General features: G+C 44.5%; 1 protein-coding gene across 6 annotated transcripts in view; it reads left to right on the forward strand.

Moving 5' to 3' along the window:
* The window catches only part of ERCC6L2 (ERCC excision repair 6 like 2), a 427,384-nt gene extending 419,884 nt beyond the window's left edge, over nt 1-7,500 (forward strand). For all 6 annotated transcript variants that reach the window (XM_029617631.1, XM_029617627.1, XM_029617610.1 and 3 more), the window contains one exon: nt 4,927-7,500. In XM_029617631.1, coding sequence (XP_029473491.1) covers nt 4,927-5,848 — 922 coding nt within the window. In that variant the 3' untranslated portion in view covers nt 5,849-7,500. The remainder of the gene's footprint in view (nt 1-4,926) is intronic.
* Nucleotides 7,501-22,542: the final 15,042 nt, after the last annotated feature.

A 22,542-nucleotide genomic window follows, 5' to 3' on the forward strand; every position in this document is an offset into this window, starting at 1 on the left:
TTGCAGTATCACATGCTACCTTTTGTAGCTAAGAATCTTCTTGCAGGCTAACACCATACACTATGTGAATGCCATGAAATTTCATTTGCATAAATCAAATTTGGTAAGATGTGTTCAAATATGGAACACATTGTTTTTTCAATATCTTCATGCAATTTTATTTTTATGTCAAAGTTTATGGTATACTTCAGTGTTCTATATACATTGCTGAGTAATTCAGTCATGGACCACAGGCTATGTGCATGGCTGGTTTTATATATTTGTATATAAATAATTGAGTTTATGAACATTTCTATACTATTTTAAAGAATTACTATAGAAAATGAGATTGAGAAAAAAACATTAAAACTTTTCATACCCAGGAATTAGGGCACAGGTACATTATAAATATATATATAAGAAGAAATATAGATGGAATAGAACCACTGATATGTATTTTTATTTTGCCTGTGAATTGTAATAAGTGTATACTTCTTAAAGTGAGATACTGTATGTGGCTATAAATTATATAGAATATATTTTTTTTTTAAGAATCAAGTAGTCACAACCCTTTCAGATAATACCATTGGCTTGATGGGCTGTAAAGTTGAAATTTACAAGGTCATTTTTCAAATCGCCTTAGGGCATTATCGTGGGCATTAGGGCCCTAAAGCCTGCGATAACGCAATAAAGCCTGCGATAACGCATTGCGAGATACGTATGCAAACTTCAAAAATTTAGTCAAAAGGGAGGAGTTTGGGCGGAGTTTATGAAAATGAGGCGTATTTAACATTGCACACGATATCGTAATGCATGTTATCACATATTTTAACACCAGAAATAACTACACCTTTTTTCCTGGCGTTATGCTGTGTGATATTCCCGAAATGGGGTTTGTGATATGGCAAATCCCCTTTTGGGCAGGAGAGGGGAGAGGAGTGGAGTAGAATGAGAATGAGAGAGCCTCTGGGGTAGCACACATATTAGTCAACTATTTATGCCACTGTAGGAGGGTCAACTAGTAACTCAAGATGAGATTTTGGTGGTAGTCTAGGGTTTGGGATCCACTTTTACATGCACAGTCAGAGGTAAGAACATCACAGTACACATCAAGTGAATATTTGATGTGATTTGGAGTGAGGAAAGGTACACAAAGATGAGATTTGTACATTGTACTCTCGATCTAGTTTGATGCACTCTGTACCTAGCTGCTGTCAAGCAAGGTCAAGAGTACATTATATAAATGTCATCTTTGTGTACCTTTCCTCACTCCAAATCACATCAAATCTTCATTGATGTGTACTGTGCTGACTGTGCATATAAAACTGCCCCCCAAACCCTAGACCACCACCAAAACCTTACTTTGAGTTACTAGTTGATCCTCCTACAGTGGTATAAATAGTTTGCTTATATGAGAGCCTTATAAAGAGGCTATTGCGGGCATTGCTTATAAAGAGGCTATTTTACCGCATTACGGTAAAATAGCTATGGGAAGCACTAAAATAGCGGGTGTTGCGGTATCTCAAAATTTCACTAACCACGTCCCATTTTTTTTTCTCAGATGGTATTCCTGCGAAATTTACAGCAAAATGATAAATCTAGGTCTTAATTTGAAACTGACATTTTTCCCATTGAAAGAAAATATATTCTGTTATATACCAGAGTTTTCTTTTCAGGTAAGGTCAGCCTGGAGCACCAGTACAATACTAATGGGATCACTGGGTAGCATTTAAAACAAAATTGTTCCCCCTGTTCACCTGAAAAAAAAACCAGAATAAGCAAACTCAGTTATTTATTTATATTCTGATTTTCAAGCTCTTCAAAGTAGATTACATTTAGGTACTTGTAGATATTGCCCTGACCCCAGTGGGCTCGCAATGAAGGGTGAAGTGGCTTGCCAAGGGTCACAAGGAGCAACCGTGGGATTTGAACCTGGTTTCCCTGGTTTGCTGCCTACTGCGTTAACTAATAAGCTACTTCTTGTCAGCTACAGCCTAGTCACTGTGGATGACTTAGCCCTATACATAAACATCTATCAGGTGTCCTACCAGAAAAGGAGACACAGAAGATAGTCGGACTATCAGTCACCAAGTTCATGGAATTTATTCTCTTGCACATTTATTTCTTGTAGGACATGGGAACTGCAGTTTGCATATGAATATTTGCAACATGTGCCAGTTTCTTTATGGCCAACTTAGAAAGAGGAGTTTCTTAACAGCATACAAGATGATAGCATATAGAAACTGAAATCTATAAAAACTCTAGTGCCTGTCATAGAAATGTACACAATTCCAGCTTTATTTTTTTATTTATTTGAAACCATTATGACCCTCCTTATCTACCATTCTAGGTTTTCATCCCAGCCATACAAATACATTGGTAACTTGCAATCAGACTGTCCAATACCATTGAATCTGTGCAGATGAAGGTATTCACCACTCTTTTCTGTGCCTTAATCCAGCAGGGCCACTCTGCCAGATTAAAATAATGGAGCTTTCTTAGCGGCCAGTCAGATGAATCCAGAACAAGTGGGTTATGCACCTCTACCAGCAGATGGAGACGGAGCAAACTGACGACACAGTATATATTACCCCTGCAGTGACATCAGCCTTCTAGTATTCTCCATCTCCAGCAGATGGTGGACATGCATCTTCCCATTGGGGATTGCTTCATTTTAAAGAAAAGGAGAATTCAAGAAATAAATTCACCCTGCTCTCCTGCAGTGATATCAAATGGTCCCTCCCACAGCTGAGAATTCCTGAGGTGATTTCCGTGGTCCCTCAGACGAGTGCCTTGGTCCATTAGCTGATTTTTCAGCCAGCATGGACTTAGCTGCTTGAGCAGCTGAAAGGTAGCAGGTGCAGGAAGCTGAGCGCGATGATGATGGCACATGCCTTCTCCCCCGCAGCTGGAGACCGTCTTTGTACTCAGCCAGGTAAGGCTGAGCTCTGGTCAGTTTAAAAAAAAGAAAAAGAATTATACAGAGACTTACAAGGAGGGTTTTGTGTTGTGTAGAGCTTCCTCCTCCCCCAGTCTCTATGCTCGGCGTGCCAGACCGATATTCTTCCCAGTTTGTGGGAGGTCGAGGAATGGGGGCAGCCTGGCGGGTTGAGCAGCCTCCTTAGGCTAGGCCCCGCTCCGAGGCTTTTTGCTGCATGCCACGTGGTAGGCCGCAATGGCTTTTCGTGCGCTTTCTAAGGCAGCCCTCTACAGGATTGTTGGTCCGGCACGTACATTTAGCTGTTCATCCAGGTTATGCATCCAGGTTATGCACTGTCAGGCCTTTGCAGTCTGTGCGCTCATGTTACGCGCCGTTTACCTCTGCACACAAGTGGTACTATACGCCTAAGTTCTTTGTGCGCTTAATTTTTGGCTGCGTAGGTGTACGCACCTAAGTGTTGAACACATAATTTTTGAGCGCCTAGTTCAGCGCATATTTATTAAAAAAAAAAAAAAGTAAAACAGCTAGACCTCCGGCCACCGCTCAGCACACTGTCAACCATAATGATGCCTGTACCTAAGAAGCCTAAACGTCTTTCTCTTGCACTGCATGTCATATTTGGGTGTCTCAGCCAGGAGTACCCGCTGATTTGTGCCAGCGCTGTTTGGAGGCTCAGGGAGAATTGTATTCCTCTGATTTCACTAAGCCTGTTTCTTCCCAGCTGGATGTGGGTCTGGGTAAAGACAACTCAGGTGGGGCGCGTGAATTTGGAACACCCCTAACTGGTTCCTCAGCAGGGGAAGGTAGCTCAGTGAGTACTCCTTGGGTTCTTCCTGGTCTGGATTCCTCTACTTTTTCATGAGTAGAATTTTTCCAGGGGTTGCAATCCTTCAGATGCATTCCTCGGCCCTGTCCAATGTTCCTCGGCAGAGACGCAGGTAGAATCTTGCCTGGATTTTTAATCTATTAAAATCAACAATCTATTAAAATCAACAATAGAAAGATGTGTTTAACTTTGTAAGGCAAAGGGTGGAGAAACACAGCAACACACTCAAGATATCAGCAAAGCAATGAAGTATGCGGAAAAAAGTTCATAACATTTGCTTATTCAAGAAACCTTTAATGGAAGTTTCAGAGAAGTCACAAATGCCATCAACAGTAAATCCCCTGACACTGTCTTTCACCTGAGGTTGTATTGGGAGGGACAACACGACCACAAAGATCATGACTTCTCTGAAACTTCTATTAAATGTATTTTTGACTAAGGAACTGTTATGGACTTTTGAAGTTTTTAAGGCTAGATCTAGAAGTTTTGTTGCCACACACTTGATTGCTTGACTGTGTTTAACTTTGTACCATGTAAAAGTTGTACCACCTAAGTTGTTCACTGAGAGATTTATTGAAACATACAATTTGACCAGGAGTGCCTTAAACTTTTGCACATAATTGTATATACTGGTTAAAATAATTTAGTACTAAAGTGCATATCAACCTCATTCTTTGATGAAATATATGGTAGTATTTCTCAAAATATTAATTTTGTTAACCTGGAAAAATTACTCATTTGGTAAACTTAAGGACCATATGGAAAGCAATGGCTTAAAACATTCATACAGTAAATTTGTTTGTTAGTAACCCCTCTACATTTTTTTTGAAACATTTGTTTTTTCATATACACAACTTTCCATCTTTTCTATATATTTTTGTGCATGTTCCCCATTCCCAAAAGATTTTTTTCTCCAGTGATTTACAGGACAAAAGGGATGAGCAAAGAACAACTTTTCAAGTTACAGCTTACCATTTTCAATATACATAATCACCTTCAGAATTCTTTGCAACTGTAAAGATTCATGTGGTGTTCAGAAGGGTTAGTGATGTATACCTTGAATTTAAAAAAAAAAGGGTTTTTTAAAATAATATTGAAATCCTCTTTTACATTCTACATGATTGTGTAAGCAACATAAAACTAATTTCAAGTAATCAACTTTTTTTTATTATTATTGCAGGAAACAGTTCAGTCAAATGGTATCATACTTTAACAAGGCTTCAGTACAGGAACTTTCTGATCATGTTCTGAAAAGTACATCAGAAGAACGACAGAAAATGTTGAAAGATTTTTATGCTGCTAAGTACCCAGAGTTAAAAGAAATGTTTCCTATTCAAGCTGCTGTTCTGCCAAGAAGTGTGACTAAAAAAGGTGAGATTTGCAAGATTAAGCATAGCCAAAGAAAGTCAACAGTTAAAGAGAGAACATCAATGACTAGTCCTTCAGCCACAAAACCTACTGCTGATAGTATAGATGAAGAATATAGTCAAAGCAAACGTAATCAGAAATCACTCCAGTTTCAAAATGATTCCTGCACAGATGAGAACTTGCCTAGTGGAACTGTCCTAGAAAGTGACACTAAAAGGAGCAGCAATGCTTCTAAAGACTTGATGTCCGCTGTTATCTGCAATAGTAAATTAAAAATGGTAGCTGAGTCAGGTGTGGGTATAACCACTGAAGTCCTGCAAAGTTACAGTGAATCACAATTTCCAAAAACAGGTTCATTGTCCAAAACGGAAAACACAAAAAAAGAAAATGAAATTTCAGAAGAAAATTCCATTGCTAACTTACTTGGAGATACTTCTGTTCTCAGTGACCTCTTCAAAAGTAACTGCAAAAATAAGAGTGAATTACCAAGTAGATCCCGTTTTTTACTACCTGCTGAAAAAGCGAAAAACAGACCGAAAGATATTTGGGACATACTCAGTGAACCGAATGATGAGAGCTTGAGTAAGCTCACTGACCTTGCAGAAGTAGAGAAGGTTTGTGAAAGAGCAAGTCTGTCAGCTACCAGAAGGAAAGAAGAATGGGACAGTTCTCTTTGGAAGAAGAATGAAAACTTTTTATGGCAAAAGTACAGTACAAAAGACGATCTTGCATGACATCTAATGATTTTTAAATGTATAAAGTGAATCTTAAAATTCAAAAAGAAATTGATCATGACTGAAGTTTTATATACTACTGTAACTCATTAGGTTCCGCAATTTCTCCATTGTTCTTTCATAACATTCCTTATATGTACTTATTTTTTTAGATTGTCCCTTTACTAACAAGAGCAGTCTTGAAAAGTAAAAAAGGAATATAACATTCATCATATGAAAAACTACATTATTCAATATAAGTCCTATTAGCCCTCAAGCCAAAGGGGAGGAAAAAGGAAACAGATAGAAAGAAGAAAAGGCCTAACATGAAAGGTCTAAATATTTACTTTATTAACCCTATTGTGAAATTTACCAAAACATTGGTAACTTTCTTTTGATCTAGAAGAAAAGTGGTCAGGGGAGAATTGATATCTAAATCCAACATACCTGTCTAAATGTATTGTGAAGTATCTCAGCAAAATGAAACCCCAAGAGCAAAGGTTTCTTGGAGAAACATTCCTTATTTTAATATATTGTTATGCCTCTATTTATCAAATTGCTATACCACCTAGCATTCTAAGTATAGACTGTTGCATAGTTTTACAAGTCACCATAACTATTTTGTGTTGGCACTTGAACACACAGACCTATCCCAGTTTCTCTCTTCTTTTTCCTATCTTGCTTGCCTGACAGTAATGGTATCAGAAGCCCATTAAGCATGTTCATCTCTATAGGAAAGATCAGAAGACTTTTAGACCAGCTTCCATCACCAAACCAGTTTTCACACTCAGTCAATAACTCCAAGTTCTTGACAGTGGAGAAAATTAGAAATCAATTCTGACCAGGTCCACTGTCATGAATAAGGAATTGGTGTCCATTAAGAATAGTAGAATTCTGAGGTGAAATTCTTAGCTCACTAATGCAAGTAGGATTTCGCAGAGGTGTCTGAGCATTATGTCTGACACGTCTCATAGTCTGCTTGAGGGGCCGAACAGGTGGAAGTCGTCCAATAACAGCTGCCCCAAGGCCACTAGAAGTATTTGCGATGAACTGATAAGTTGCCTCAGTAGATGTTGCAGCATGTTCCTTGATGCTGGATAGCACTTTCCTTCATTCAATCTTTGCAGGATCCGGAGTGTGGTTGTGTTGTGAAGGTTCTTTCACCAGAACACCATCTTTGGTATGACATCATGATATGCATTTCCTGTTCGATATTCAGTGCATTTCCAGAAGCATTTCTCATTAAGATTTTTCTCTTTACAAAATTTGTAATCGTTCACAACAAGCAAGTCAGCTCCTTTTTTGCTCTTAATAAAAGTTAGTGCCATAATGATAAAAGTTTAGACCTACTGCAGAGGTGCAAAATTCTACCACAATGGCAGCCTATATGTATATACAGAGATTTGCTTCTTCAATCTTTCGTGTCACAAAGAATAACTATGAAGGTGGTTTACGAGATAATGCCACTATTATATGTAAAGTGTGGCTTCTCTTGTGTTAAATAATAAAAAAAAATACTATGAATAACATGAAAGAAATAATGCTGCTATGTGTAATACTCAAAGAACTACTATTATTTGTTTCTTGTTATTCATAGTGGGGCAGATTTTAAAAGGGTTATGCGTGTATATCCGCTCCTGCACGTGCTGAGCCTATTTTGCATAGGCCCGGTGACGCACGTAAGCCCTGGGACACGTGTATGTCCCGGGGCTTGAAAAAAGGGGTGGGGCGGGGGCGGGATCGACGCCTCTGGCACAGCGGCTGTGCTGGGGGATCAAGCGCCGGCACATGGCCGGTGCGCGCAACCTATGCCTGCCCGGAGGCAGGCGCAACTTATTTAACAAAGCTCGGGGGGGGGGGGGTTTAGATAGGGCTGGGGGGGGCGGGTTAGGGAGGGGGAAGGTGGGGGGGGGCGGAGGGAACGGGGAAAGCCATCGGGGCTCCCCTAGGGCTCGGCGCGCGCAAGGTGCACAAGTGTGCAACCCCTTGCGCACGCTGACCCCAGATTTTATAACATGTGCGTGGCTGCGCACGCATGTTAGAAAATCGGGCGTATATCTTAAAATCCAGCCCAGTATTTCTTTGATTATTTAACACAAGAGAAGCCACACTTTAACAATAATAAAAAGCTTTTGAGGTGCAATAATTTGCCGTTATTCATCATTAGAGGCACCCATATTCATCACCGACTTTATTAGCATGGGCCTTTAATCTCATCGCTGTTATGAGGTTCGCCGTTCTTCATTGTCGCTTTTTTTAAGCCGCGCCTTTGTTCGTGGCACTCTTTTATTGAAGCCCTTTTGATCTTCGCCCATTCCAGCTCACCCTTATTGAAGTGTCCTCTCCTTTGCTCTCTGTTTGCTGCCCATTTTTATGGAAACTATCAGACTATAGCTGTCGGGGGGGGGGGGGCGGGTTCCTCCCTGATCAGATGTTCACTGGTGACATTATCCTACTGACTACCCCCTAAGAAACCTGGGAAATGTAGTCCCTAGGTGCAGGATTATCACAGCTTCAGATTAACCTGCACCTAAATAAATCTTGCCTCAGGAGCTTTAAATCCTCAGTTGCTCAGAGATTCATATCAAAATCACCACAAATGGGTGTATAAAAATAGCATGGGGAGAGAGGGGTGATACTTGGGTTGCCAAGGGGCTTTGTTACTTGTGTCATAGGAGGTGGAGCATTACTTTAGGCACTCCGGCCCCGTGGGACTTGTGTCGGGGAGAAGGGCAGGGGAGAAGATGGGTGCACTGTTGCCCTTTGATCATGGTATTGAGGGGAGGGTATGATCAGAACACAACAGAGTTTTGATCATGGTATCTATAGGGAGGGATCTGAACACAGCAGCCTCTTGATTATAATGTGGTGGGAAGTAACAGGAACAAGACCAAACTCTGTTAAATATTATCATACCAGACTTTCAAGTATATTTAATAAACACTCAGAAGTAGGTGTTAAATTTTAGTCCTTAGTGGGTATGTGCTGAATAGCTAATGGAGGAAAGCAGATCACACTATTTCTTGCATGTCTGCTATAGTCTAGTTTGCATTTGGTGTTATCTTATTCATATGCAGGTATACATAGAGATAGTAACTTTTAAAGAGGTGCACATATTCATTGGCCCGCATCTAGGGACGTGGCCATTTTATAACATACGCATGTATGTGCGTGCAGTTATAAAATAGCCTGACCATGCGCTCATGTGCACGCAATTTTAAATGGGCGTGTGCCTCTGCATGTAAATGCCACTTCTACCATGTAAGTGGAGGAATTTTAATAGTCACACGCATAGACACCATTACCAGTTTTCTGGGTTCACCCAGGTAAGGGATAGGACTTCCAAACCCCCCTAGTTTAATAGCCTCCCTTCTCCCCGGTTAGCTCCAACCCTTAAAACCCTTTATCTTTATTTTATTACTTACACACCGTCCATAGCTGAAGTTATACGGCAGGGGACCCCGGCACACACTTGCGTGCATAAGTATTTATGCGCTAATTTGAAGTTAGAATCCAGGAACGCCCAGACCAAGCACACACCCCACCCCTTTTTTGGAATTTTTCATTTTTGCACGCAGCAGAAGATATGCGCATACTCAGGCGGCTTTTAAAATCCACTCGAAGCATGCCAGCTTGACATTCGTATATCTCCTGGCTTTGGTGCACATTGGGCTTTTAAAATTCACCTTTAGTTTCAGTGCATACCCACTGACGTCAACAGGGACCTATTTAGCATGCATGCTAGGACCATTGTAAATAGTATTGTATTCCATATGCATGCTAATGCTCTAGGGGTTAATTTTTAAAGGGATTTATGCACATAAAACTGGATTTTACATGTATAAATAAACTTTTCAAAATTGCTACTTATTCACTCATAACTCCTTTGAAAATTCACTCCATTGAACTGAATTTTCAAAACGTTTTGTGTGTAAATGGAAAATTGCTAAAATATAAGCTACTTTTATGCATGGAACTCATTTGAAAATTTACTCCTTTAGGGGTGGATTTTCAGAGCCCTGCTCGCGTAAATCCGCCCAAAACCGGGCGGATTTACGCGAGCAGGGCCGTGCGCACCGGGAAGCCTATTTTACATAGGCCTCCCGGCGCGCGCAGAGCCCCGGGACTCGCGTAAGTCCCGGGGTTCTCCGAGGGGGGCGTGTCGGGGGCGGGCCCGGTCGTCACGGCATTTCGGGGGCGTGTCGGCAGCGTTTTGGGGGCGGGTACGGGGGCGTGGCTACGGCCCGGGGCGGTCCGGGGGCGTGGCCGCGCCCTCCGTACCCGCCCCCAGGTCGCGGCCCGGCGCGCAGGAGGCCCGCTGGCGCGCGGGGATTTACGCCTCCCTCCGGGAGGCGTAAATCCCCCGACAAAGGTAAGGGGGGGGTTTAGACAGGGCCGGGCGGGTGGGTTAGGTAGGGGAAGGGAGGGGAAGGTGAGGGGAGGGCAAAGGAAAGTTCCCTCCGAGGCCGCTCCGATTTCGGAGCGGCCTTGGAGGGAACGGGGGTAGGCGGCTCGGCACGCGCCGGCTATACGTAATTGATAGCCTTGCGCGCGCCGATCCAGGATTTTAGCAGATACGCGCGGCTCCGCGCGTATCTACTAAAATCCAGCGTACTTTTGTTTGCGCCTGGAGCGCAAACAAAAGTAGGCTATTCGCGCGCCTTTTAAAATCCGCCCCTTAATGTATAGCGTGCTATTTATAGTGCCTTATAAATGTCTTCGTACCCTTTTATATTTTTCACATTCCGCTGTCTAAAATACACAAACCAAAATGCTTTGAAGGAGGAGTTTGTTTCATTTATCTGCACTTCATACTCTACACTTTCATCATGAAAGAACAGGAATATTTCAAAGGTTATTAAGTACAAAATATCAAAAAGTCTTTTCAAAGCTCTTGGCGAAATCAGTTGTAAGTCATTTAGGATAAGTGTCTACTAACTTTGCACAATGGGATAGTACAGTTTTTGCCCATTCTTCTTGGCAGAAGAGCTCAAACTCTTTCAAATTGGCTAGGGTTCGTCTGTTGTCTGTAGTCTTCAAGTCTTGCCATACGTTTTCTGTTCAAGTCTGGGCTCTGACCGAGCTTCTTGAGGACATTCACTCTATTCTTGCTGAACCACTTCACTGTTGCTTTTGTTTTGTGCATAGGATCATTGTCCTGCTGAAAGGTGAATCATGTCCCCAGTCTCAGGTCTGTGGCAAACTGAAACAGGTTTTCCTCCAAGAACTACCTGTACTTTAAACCAACCATTTTTCTTTCAAACTTCACAAGTCTCTTTGTCCCCACTGCCACCACAATGCTTTATTATAGGGATGGTGTTGCAGCATGATAGGCTGTTTTATGCCATACACATTGCTTAGCATCGAGACCAAAAAGTTTCACTTTGATCTCATCAGACCACAAAACCTTCTCACACATACGTGCAGTGTCCCCTAAGAGTTTCTTCGCAAATGCTTTGTTGTATTTCATTTGATTTCTTTACCATTCTCCTACATAGGCAATATTTATGTAATAATATTGAAATTGTTGAACAGCCAATGTTTTCCCAGGCTTAGCCAGAGCCCTCTGTGGTTCTTTAAACGTAATCTTCGGCCTCTCAGTGGCCTTCTGCAGCATTTTCCTTAATCTATGGCTACTAACTTTAGAGCGATGGCTTAATTGCAATAGTGTCTTGGTGATGCCAAACTGCTTACGCTTTTCAATGATGGACCTGACAGTGCCCCAGGGGATATTCAAACACACTGATATTTTCTTAGAACCTTCCACAAATCTGTACCTTTGAGCAGCTTCTTTTTTGATATGTTTCGACTTTTGCTTCAAATTCACGTCACACAATAGATACAACTGGATACTTCATCCAGGAGTATTCAGATCAGCTAAACTACTGTGACTAGACACAGATGCAGTCTATTTAACTTATGGGTCTTGTTAAGGTAATATTTTGAACTGGAGCTAATTTTGGTTTGAGACTAAGAAAATTAACACATATGATGACTTTTGGGGTTTTATTAATTACTTTTACAATATTTCTATACAGTAATTGTTCTTTCATGATTTGTATTTTGTATATAGATTGTGAAAAATGTACAAGGTATGAAGATTCTTACAAGATACTGAGAGTGCATGCGAAATGCCTTAGCTTGCATACACGCCGGATTATTTTAAACAAATGGAATGGAAGAGTAGCCTAGTGGTTAGAACAGCAGGCTATAAACCAGGAGACCAGGGTTCAAGTCCCACTGCCACTCCTTGTGACCTTGGGCAAGCCACTTTATCCTCCATTGCCTCAGGTACAAACTTAGGGGTTATTTTCCAACTCGGCATTATGGCGTTTTTGCTTGATCGACTTGACCTGGGTAACATCAAGCTACGTTGAGAGAACATTGTACAAATCTCATCGTTGTGTGATTAACTTTTCACACTTTGCGGTAATTCTTATGCAAAGTGCATGTTCATGATGGCATATACGTGGGTATATGGTCACAAGCAGATTTATGCAAGTATTTTATACAACACACGTTTTATACATGTATTTTATATAATATGCATATCTCTAACCCACAACATACGCACATATGTAGGCTTACACTCAAATACATGCAATGCATTGAATGCATACTTTTCCTATGTGAATATTTTACCCACAAAAGTAAGTAGGATTTACTCGCATAAGTCAGCCAATTTTAAAACATGCATGTGTAAATGAAATTAATTTGCCAATTATTCCACCAATTTGCCTAGTTATCCTCCAGGTCACCCAAACCTCCTACCCAGTCTGTACTACACAAATAAGTTTAATATAATTTACACCAGATAATTAGCAAGTCTAAAAATATATAAATAAGTTGGCAAATGTATATGCACGTAAGTGTTGGCCCTGCCTGGGAATGCCCTTAGACTGCCTCTCTTTTACATGCATATATGTGCAGGCAAAAGGGAAAATACAGAATACGCAAGTAGATGCTTACACCCATATATGCTAATTTTTACACTCTTTGGGCCTGATTTTAAAAATCATTTACATGTGTAAAACTGGGTTTATTTGCATAAATGCACTCTACTTGAGTAAGTGGGCTTTTGAAAATTGCTACGTTTCCTAGCGTGTAGCAGATGGACTCAAAACAAGTGGGTATAGTGTGCTCGTGCTAGCAGTTGGAGACTGATCTGACGTCAGCACGGGGTACATATACCCCCACAGGAAGTGCAGCAACTCAGTAATTTCCATCTCCAAAGCAGTTTGGAGCTACCTTACGCTCGCTGAGTGTTTTTCCAAATTATAACAACTAAATTCTTAGCAGAAATCCTACCTGAAGACGAGCCCCGCACTCCTGCGGTGATACCCTCGGGTCCCTCCCCCAGTTGAGTTTCCCGAGGTGATTTCCCTGGTCCCTCGGAGGTAAGCACCTCGATCCGGTGGCCGGATCGCGGCAGGGACCTAGCCCCCGAGTGAGAAGGGCTCGGGCGCGGCATAGAGGCAGCCTCGGTCCCGGTGAGGACTTAGCCCCCGAGCGAGACGAGTTCGGGCGTGGCTTAGAGGCAGCAGGTGCACTTCCTCAAGCGCGGCTGTGACGGTGCTTACCCTCCCCCCCCGCAGCCGGAGACCGCCCGGGTCGCAGCCGGGAAGCGCCGAAGATCAGGTAAGGCGTACATCTTTACTTTACTGGTCTCCGAAGAGCGAGGACTAGCAGGGTCTGCCTACGTGGCAGCCCGCCAAGGAGGTCGCCATTTTGCCTGCCTGCTCGCCGTCGCCATCTGCCCTGGTTCGCCGCCTCGATCTAAGCGGGGTGACGGGCGCATATGTTAGGCGCCCGAGAATACTTGGGCGCCCATTGCTTGATAAGGCGCACATTGCTACGCGCACATTGCTAAGCGCATTGTTAAGCGCACGCTGATAAGCGCACGTTACTAAGTACACGCTGATAGGCACACGATAGGCGCACGTTGATAGGCGCACATTCATAGGCGCTCATTGATAGGAGATCAGACGCGATGGAGCGTATGAGAGCTCCTGCGGCCGCAGAGCCGGCACCTCCAGAATCAGGCATAAGAGCTCTAGGCCTCTGCTCAGCATGCCACCTCAGAGCCACACAGAGCGAGGAAGCAGACTCCCTATGTGCCCAATGTGAGGAGGCCCTGGGAGTTCTGGGCCAGGGCCGGTCTCAGCCCAGTTTCACTGCCAGTTCCTCAGGGAACACCCCGAACCTAGCAGGCCGCGGTGAGCAGCCAGGGATCCCCACAGACCTGGTGCCCCTACGGCTAGAACCTGCTTCGCTCTCCTGGGTGGAATTATTCAAGGGGATTCATGCCTTCGTCAAGATGCAGTCTGATCCCCGACCGGACCCATACGTACCGGATGACTCTGCCCCGGGACCCTCAAGACCTACCATGGCCACCCGGAAGCCCCACTTATAGAGACTCGGATTACTCCGAGGAAGATGGCGAACCCCCCAAGGAGGGAGAACTCCCCTCGGGGATAGAACCGTATCGAACCATGAGACACTTCTTTCCTAAGGAGGATCTTCCAGCCCTGGTCTCTCAATGCCTGTCAGAGCTGGCTATCCCGGGTCAGGGCACCCCAGGGGAACCTAGGATGAACCCCCTGCTAGAGGGCCTGCGTCAAACGGCTCCCCATTTTCCCATTCTACAAGCAGCACAGCAGTTAATCGATCTGGAGTGGAATGCGCCGGAGGCTTCATTCAAAGGGGGTCGGGCTTTGTCTAGCATGTACCCTCTAGACCCGGCAACCAAGGAGCTGCTGGCGTGCCCGATGGTAGACGCCATAGTTAGCGCAATTGTGAAGCGCACCACAATTCCGGTGGAGGGAGGGGCAGCCCTCAAGGATGCACATGACAGGCACATGGACGCCATCCTGAAACAAGCCTTTGAGGTGGCAACCATGTCCCTACGAATTGCGACCTGCTGTACCGTGGTGACGCGCTCCTGCTTTATCAGAAGCCAGGAACAACACCCCGGGAGAAGAAATGGAATCAGCCCTCTCGTTCCTCACTGATGCTGCCTCCGACTTAGTTCGTACGGCAGCCAAGGGAGTGTCATCCTCAGTGGCAGCCAGAAGACACCTCTGGCTACGAAATTGGTCGGCCGACTCCTCCTCCAAGACTCGCCTTACAAGGATGCCCTTTAAGGGATCCCTCCTGTTCAGCAGCAACCTCGAGAAACTGGCTAATAAATGGGGCGCATCTCCATTACCCCGTCTACCGGAAGACAGGTCAAGGAGGACCCAGCGCCCTTTTCCTAGACTATCCAGAGGTAGAAGCTCTCAACGCTTCAGTCCTTACAGGGCTCGCTACCAAGCACCTCGTTCTCAGACCAGGAACCAGTCCTTTCGGACCAGGCACAACAAGAGGGGAACCGGCTCGGGGTCGGGTCCCGGCCGCTCCCCACAATGAGAATCAGCCAACCCATCTGGGGGAAGAAGCCATAGGGGGCAGGCTAACCCTATTTTACCGCAGGTGGGTCGAGATTACTTCGGACCAGTGGGTCCTCGCCATTGTCTGGGAAGGGTATTACCTGGACTTCCTTCATCTCCCTCCGGACAAGTTTGTGGAATCGCCTTGTCCGCCCCTCAAGAGGGCGGCGCTGGCAGCTACCTTGGAGAGACTCCTGTCCCTAAAAGCCATAATCCCAGTGCCTGCATGGGACATAAATTCTGGGCATTACTCCATTTATTTCATTGTCCCCAAGAAGGGGGGCACCTTCAGACCCATCCTGGACCTCAAGTCAGTCAACCGGCACTCTGCGTTTGGTCCGAAGTGCAATACAGCCAGGGGAGTATCTCACATCCCTGGATCTGTCAGAGGCCTATTTGCATATCCCAATTCATCGGGATCACCAGCGTTACTTACGCTTCAAAGTCCTGGATCAGCACTTTCAGTTCCGGGCTCTACCCTTCGGGTTAGCCACCGCGCCACGGACCTTTACCAAGGTAATAGTAGTCGTGGCGGCGTCAGGAAGGAAGGCATTCTCAGCCATCCCTACCTAGACGATTGGCTGATCAGGGCAAAGTCACCGGAGGAGAGCCACCAGGCAACCAATAGAGTTATATCTCTTCTGGAAAGCCTTCGCAGTCGCTGGAATACCTAGGTGTCCGATTCGACACCCAGGAAGACAAGATCAGCCTGACCTCCAAGAGGAAATCGAAACTCCGGGATCGCTTGCAGAATCTGCTCAGCACCACTCGGCCCACAGCTTGGGATTACCTACAGGTCCTCGGCCTAATGGCCTCCTCTCTGGAAGTGATACCATGGGCACGGGCTCATATGAGACCGTTACAGCGCGCCCTCCTATCTCGGTGGCGCCCACGATTACAGAACTACACCGTGCATCTACCTCTACCGGCCAGAGTACGGAATCAGTTACGGTGGTGGCTGCAGCCCGGCCACATGAGCTGGGGGTCAAGGATATCCTCCCCAACCTGGACCCTGCTCACTACAGATGCCAGCCTGAGCGGCTGGGGAGCACACTGCGAAGAGCTAACCGCCCAGGGGCGGTGGAACAGAGAAGAGTCGGGGTGGAACATCAACCGACTAGAGGCACGGGCAGTCAGGTTAGTCTGCCTGCGATTTGCCCACAGACTTTGAAACAGAGCAGTCAGAGTGATGTCGGACAACGCCACCATGGTGGCATACATCAACCGACAGGGCGGAACCAGAAGCCGACAGGTATCCTTAGAAATAGCCCCCCTGATGGCTTGGGCGGAGGCGAATCTTCAGGACATCTCCACCGTCCACATCGCCGGGAAGGACAACACCACGGCAGACTTCCTCAGCAGAGGAAGCCTAAACCCGGGGGAATGGCAGCTGTCGCCCACAGCTTTCCAGATGATTGTGGATCAGTGGGGGATTCCTGGCATGGACCTACTAGCGGACAGGTCCAACGCTCAAGTACCCAGATACTTCAGTCGCAGACGAGATCCTCTCTCCCACGGGATCGATGCTCTAGTACAGCCATGGCCTCAGGGGATCCTGCTATATGCTTTTCCTCCATGGCCTTTGCTGGGCGCCATTATACACAAGATTCAGCGGCACAGAGGCCTAGTTCTTCTAGTGGCTCCGGACTGGCCAAGAAGACCCTGGTACGCAGACATGAGAAGACTGCTGGCAGGGAATCCACTACCCCTGCCTCCACACAGGGACCTGCTGCGGCAAGGTCCCATCCTCCACGAGGATCCAGCTCAATTCTCTCTTACGGTCTGGCCATTGAGAGGGCTAGACTGAAGAAAAGGGGATACTCGGGGCCGGTAATAGATACACTCCTCTGAGCACGCAAATTCTCCATCACTAACATATATAAGGATCTGGAGGGTATTTGAAGCCTGGTGCGACACTCACAGCACCAATCCACATGCCGCTAAAATCCCTATCATTTTGGATTTCCTGCAAGATGGACTTCAGAAGGGTCTGTCCCTCAATTCCATCAAGGTTCAGGTGGCAGCGCTATCCTGCTACGGTCCCAGGAGTGAAGGCAACAGCATTGCCACACACCCAGACGTTTCACGTTTCCTGAAAGGAGTCAAACACATTTGCCCGCCACTGAAGTGGCCAGTGCCCCTGTGGAACCTCAACCTAGTTTTGGAATTTCTAGCGGGACCCGCCTTCAGACCCCTTTGAGGCCTGTCCCTCCGTTTGTTAACCTTGAAGATGGTGTTCCTGCTGGCCGTATGCTCAGCACACCGCATCTCAGAGGTACAAGCACTGTCCTGCCATGATCCGTTTCTCAGAATCACTCCAGAGGCTATCCATCTTCGCACAGTTCCTTTCTTCTTACCCAAAGTAGTCTCACACTTCCACCTTAACCAAACCATATCCTTGCCAACCACGGAAAGTTTGAAGAAGTCGGAAGAAGGTCGAATACTGCGCCATCTCGACATCGGCAGGCTGCTGTCCAGATACCTGGAAATGTCGGAAGCAGTACGAAAGACGGACCACCTGTTCGTCCTTCACAGCGGGAAGAAGCAAGGGGAAGCGGCCTCACGGGCAACCATCGCCCGCTGGATCAAAGAAGTTATCAAGGCGGCCTACGTAGAAGCGGGAAAACCACCACCTCTACGGGTCAAGGCTCACTCTACCAGAGCGCAGGCGGCCTCCTGGGCAGAAACTAGGATGCTGTCGCTGGCAGAGATATGTAAAGCGGCAACGTGGTCCTCCCTCCATACCTTCTCCAGATTCTATCGTCTGGACATCCAGGCCAGGGAGGACACAGCATTTGCGAGGGCAATCCTAAACGGACCTTGGGCAGCCTCCCACCCAGTCCGGGAGTAGCTTTTGTACATCCCACTTGTTTTGAGTCCATCTGCTACACGCTACGAAATGTAGAGATTACTTACCTGATAATCTCGTTTTCCTTAGTGTATGCAGATGTACTCAGCATCCCGCCCAGCTGCCGGTATACATGGGGATGCACCGACTCACTGTAAGCCATGCTTTCTTATATAGGGCATCCACCCTGCCGGGTGTCGACGCCTTCCGGTTGAGAACACTGGCGGTCTCCAGCTACTATCAATCGGTCAGGGTAATCCTGTTCATTTCATTGATCGGTCAGTCACACATATATCCATAAAGATTTTGCAAGGAAGATTACTGAGTTGCTGCACTTCCTGTGGGGGTATATGTACCCCGTGCTGACGTCAGATCCGTCTCCAACTGCTAGCACGAGCACACTATACCCACTTGTTTTGAGTCCATCTGCATACACTAAGGAAAACGAGATTATCAGGTAAGTAATCTCTACAATATATGCCGTTGAATTGTCTATAGGATGTACTCGTGTAAGTGCACTTTGCTCAAGTAAATAGCTTTTGAAAATTGCTACAATAGTAGTTACATTTACATGTGTAACTCCTTTGAAAATTACCTCCTAGTGTTTTGAAAATTCAACCTTAAGCTTTATTGTACAGGCTTCTTTGTATGCAAAGTAATATAATAGTACCAACAGCTGAAGATCAAACTTAGGGAAGAAGAGTTTTGGAAACAGAACATGGGCATAATAAAAGGCGCAACATTGTTTTACAAAATAAAAGAAATCCAATATATTAGAACAAAAAGAAAGTAAATCTAGGAACTGGAAGGAAAACAGCCAAGTATTAATTTAAACAGTTTAGATCAGTAATGAGGAACTTAGAAGTTAAATCCCACAAACTGGTTTAGTTTTCAGGATGTCCTCTATAAATATTCATGAAATATATTTGCATACTTTTGATCCAAGAACAGGGTTGCATTGCATAATGTGGCTTTCCTGAAAACACATGGGAGTTTATTATCCCTTTTGTACATAGTGCTGCTCCTTTACATTGATGAAACTGTGTGGTTTGCAAACAGATGATTTCTATCATGGGAAAGCTGAGGTTCATAGCTTCGGGAGACATGAACACATTTGTTTGCCAAATAAACTCAGTTGAAATCATCACTTAAAAGATTGTGGTAGGGTAGAAGAAATTTGTTTCTCCAATTTTTGCAATCATGACTCTTTAAAAAAAAATGTATCTTTATTTGTTTGTTTTTATTTCTGATCAGTGATCTGCAGTCATAAAAATATGATCCAGAAAAATCATCTAGATCATTTTAGAGAATGTATGAAATTCCTAATTATGTTTCTAGATTGGATTTTTGGGATTTCAGATGGAAATCACAAAAAATAGATTGCAATTTTATTTTTGGCTCATTTGTACTTAGTCATTTACCATCAGTTTTATCTATATTGCTAAATATATAAATTATTTTGGGAGGGCGGGGAACCCGGCAGATTCCTCCTGCTCCTTTTCGGCTTTCAGTTCAATCAGAACCTCCCCTAACTATGGCTTTAACACCATGAACCTTGATTCACATCCAGCCAGGATTTTTCTTTCATTTTTATTCCCTTGCCTGTTTCTCACTAATCCAACCATCATGACAATAGTGATCACAGACCATCGCTCCATCCAGAACAAACTGGCAGTAATTTTCAAAAGCATTTATGTGTGTAAAACTGGGTTTTATAAGCGTCAATGGACTTTTGAAAATTGCTACTTTCACAAGCATAACTCTTTTGAAAATGCACTTCATAATGTGTGAACTGTGACTCGTGCCACTGTTGTGGTGACTGGGGCCTTAAAGTGACTTTAAGTTCATGGTTAGTATATTTTCTCTTTTCAGTTTATTAGTTGAAAAAAATGCAAGGTTTCAAATCATTTTTTTTTGGAAATCAGGCCATACATAAAGAGCGAGAACATTGTTATCCTAATCTTTCACAGCCCTATAATATACACTGTAAATTCTCACTGACATCTCTTATGTATCTTTATTGGAAGTCTAATTCTTATGTTTACAGATTTTTGGGGGTTTTTTGCTGCTGTATATATAATTGTTAATTTGTGATTTTCTTTTATTATTGTCTCAGCAGTTTTGTGTGTGTGTATATATATATATACACATGTATAATATTGAATTTTTCTTTGTTATATTTATCTTTTCCCTAGGATCCTCCTCTTTATTTTTGGACTTGAAAGGAAAACAAACATTAATTTTGTGTATAATTCTTTTTTTGTAGTCCCATTTTTATGATTGGCTTATGACTCAAGTTTCTTGCATAAAATCAGTATAGTATTATTGATAAACTATTCTCTAGTGCAAAGGTTCATAGATGGTTTTTAGACCATTCCATACAGTAATGTTAAATATTCATAATTTTTTCTAAAACTTTCCTTGGTCTGTATCTGTTGTAAGTTTCCACTTGTAAAACATGTAATAAAACTTATTGCAATGAATAAAATGAAACTCTTCCTCCTCTGATGTGATCATGGCAACTTCTGTAGTGGAGTTTAAAAGAAGTTTGGACAGGTAGAGTGAAGATAACTATTACTATCCCTGGGAGTGAGTAAGAGGAGTTGGCCTACTTTGTGGGATTTGCAGATACTTGTGACCTAGACTGCCACTGTCGGAGACAGGATCTTGGATTCAATGGATCTTGGTCTGACCCAACATGAAAATTCTTATGTAACAGCAGTACTCCAAGAAGGCATGGAGGAAAAAGAGCCGTGGTTGATGACTCCATTTGAGGGGTATGGATTGGGGAAAGGAAGATTTTAGAGGATGAGTTCTATGGGAAGGAGGATGTGTTTTGAGGAAAAGAAACTTGTGAGGAGGGTGAGTTGGGATAGTAGAAGGCCCTAATTCAGAGGAGGAAGATAGGAGGAGACCAATGAGTTTAGGAGAGAATTAGTCCATTTGTTTTAGGGGCGTGGAGTGGAGAAGCAACTGGGGAGAAGGGTAAGAGGCCAACTACATAGAAATGGTAGCCCAGCACGCCATTGTAGTCCAATGACAGGTGGAAGTGGATTGAGAGGAGACCAGCAGTTGGTGGTGACAGGATGACAAAGTTAGTAATGGCTGGAAGACACTGCTGCAGTAGCAATGGGGTGGAAGAGGGAAGAGAAGTGATGGAAAGAATGCAGTACCCAGGGAGGGGCAAAGAAGGGGTTGAAGGAGAGGCAGCAGCAATTTTTAAGGGAATAAAATAACTTAGTAGAAAAAAAAGGAGGGAAGAAAGGTGACATGACAGACTAGAGGAATAGAAGTAGGAAGAACAGGAAGATTTAAAAGAGAAATGGAGAGAGAATGGGGTAAGAAGGCAAGAAAAGAAATGAAGAAAAATGGAGAACAGAAAGTAGTAATGATTCACAAAACATTTAAATGAATATTTAAAAACCCCATTTTCAATAAAAATGAGTTTGTACAATTAAATAATATATTCGAATTAATATTCATATATATATATATACTGTATGTTTGCAGAATTTTTTAACCATACTCCAGAAGACCAGGTGTCTTGATCATGCCCATCTTAATGAGGTGAAAAAATAATTTTCTTTTATAAAAGAAATAGTCATTAAGCCCGTAACAACAGGCTACATTATCATTTTTATTTTTCGTTCCGTTTTTGGACACTGCACCCTTCTACACTTCTTCTCCCTCACTCCCCCTTCCCCTTATTCACCTCGGTCACTCATCCTCCTCCCCCTCACTCACCCCCCTTCCCTGCCCCCCCACTCAAACTCCCTTCCCTCAGTCTTACCCTCTTTCTCCCACTGCCTCCCTCCCGTCTTACTGAAACCCCTTCCCTCACTCTCACCTCCCCCCTCATTCTCCCTCCCCTTCCCTCAGTCACTCCCCACCCTCTCTCAATCCCATCCCTTCCATCCCTCACTCTCATCCCCTTCCCTCTCCCTCAGCCCTCCTCCACTCCCCCTTTTTCTCTTCTCCACAACTTCTTACCCTTCCCACTTATCACACATCCCTTTTCCTTCCATCCCCTCTCATCTTACCTTTTCTTCCCCTCTCACCTCATCCACAACCCCTTCCCTCTCCCTCTCCCTCTTGTTCTCATCAGCTCGCCCGCCACCCAGGGTCCCATTAAGTGCAACCCCGCTCTCACTAGACGGTGCAGACACAGAGACAGGAGGTCTCCGGGGGTCCCTCCCTTGCACGTGCCTCACCACCGAGCTAGTTGCTGGCCCACCCGACGCTCGCCCCGCCACTGCTCCTCCCACATTAGAATTTTTTTTTTCGGTCCGAGGTCTCCAGGGGGTCTCTCCCTTACACGCGCCTCACCACCGGGCTCGTTGCTGGCCTGCCCGCAGCTCGCAACTACCGCTGCTCCTCCCTCCCCGACGCTGCCCTCCCGTGACTGACGTGCTTTCCCGCCCGCGCATGCGTGGTAGAGC

This window comes from Rhinatrema bivittatum, chromosome 1 (genome assembly GCF_901001135.1).
Source record: "Rhinatrema bivittatum chromosome 1, aRhiBiv1.1, whole genome shotgun sequence".
Lineage (NCBI taxonomy): Eukaryota > Metazoa > Chordata > Amphibia > Gymnophiona > Rhinatrematidae > Rhinatrema > Rhinatrema bivittatum.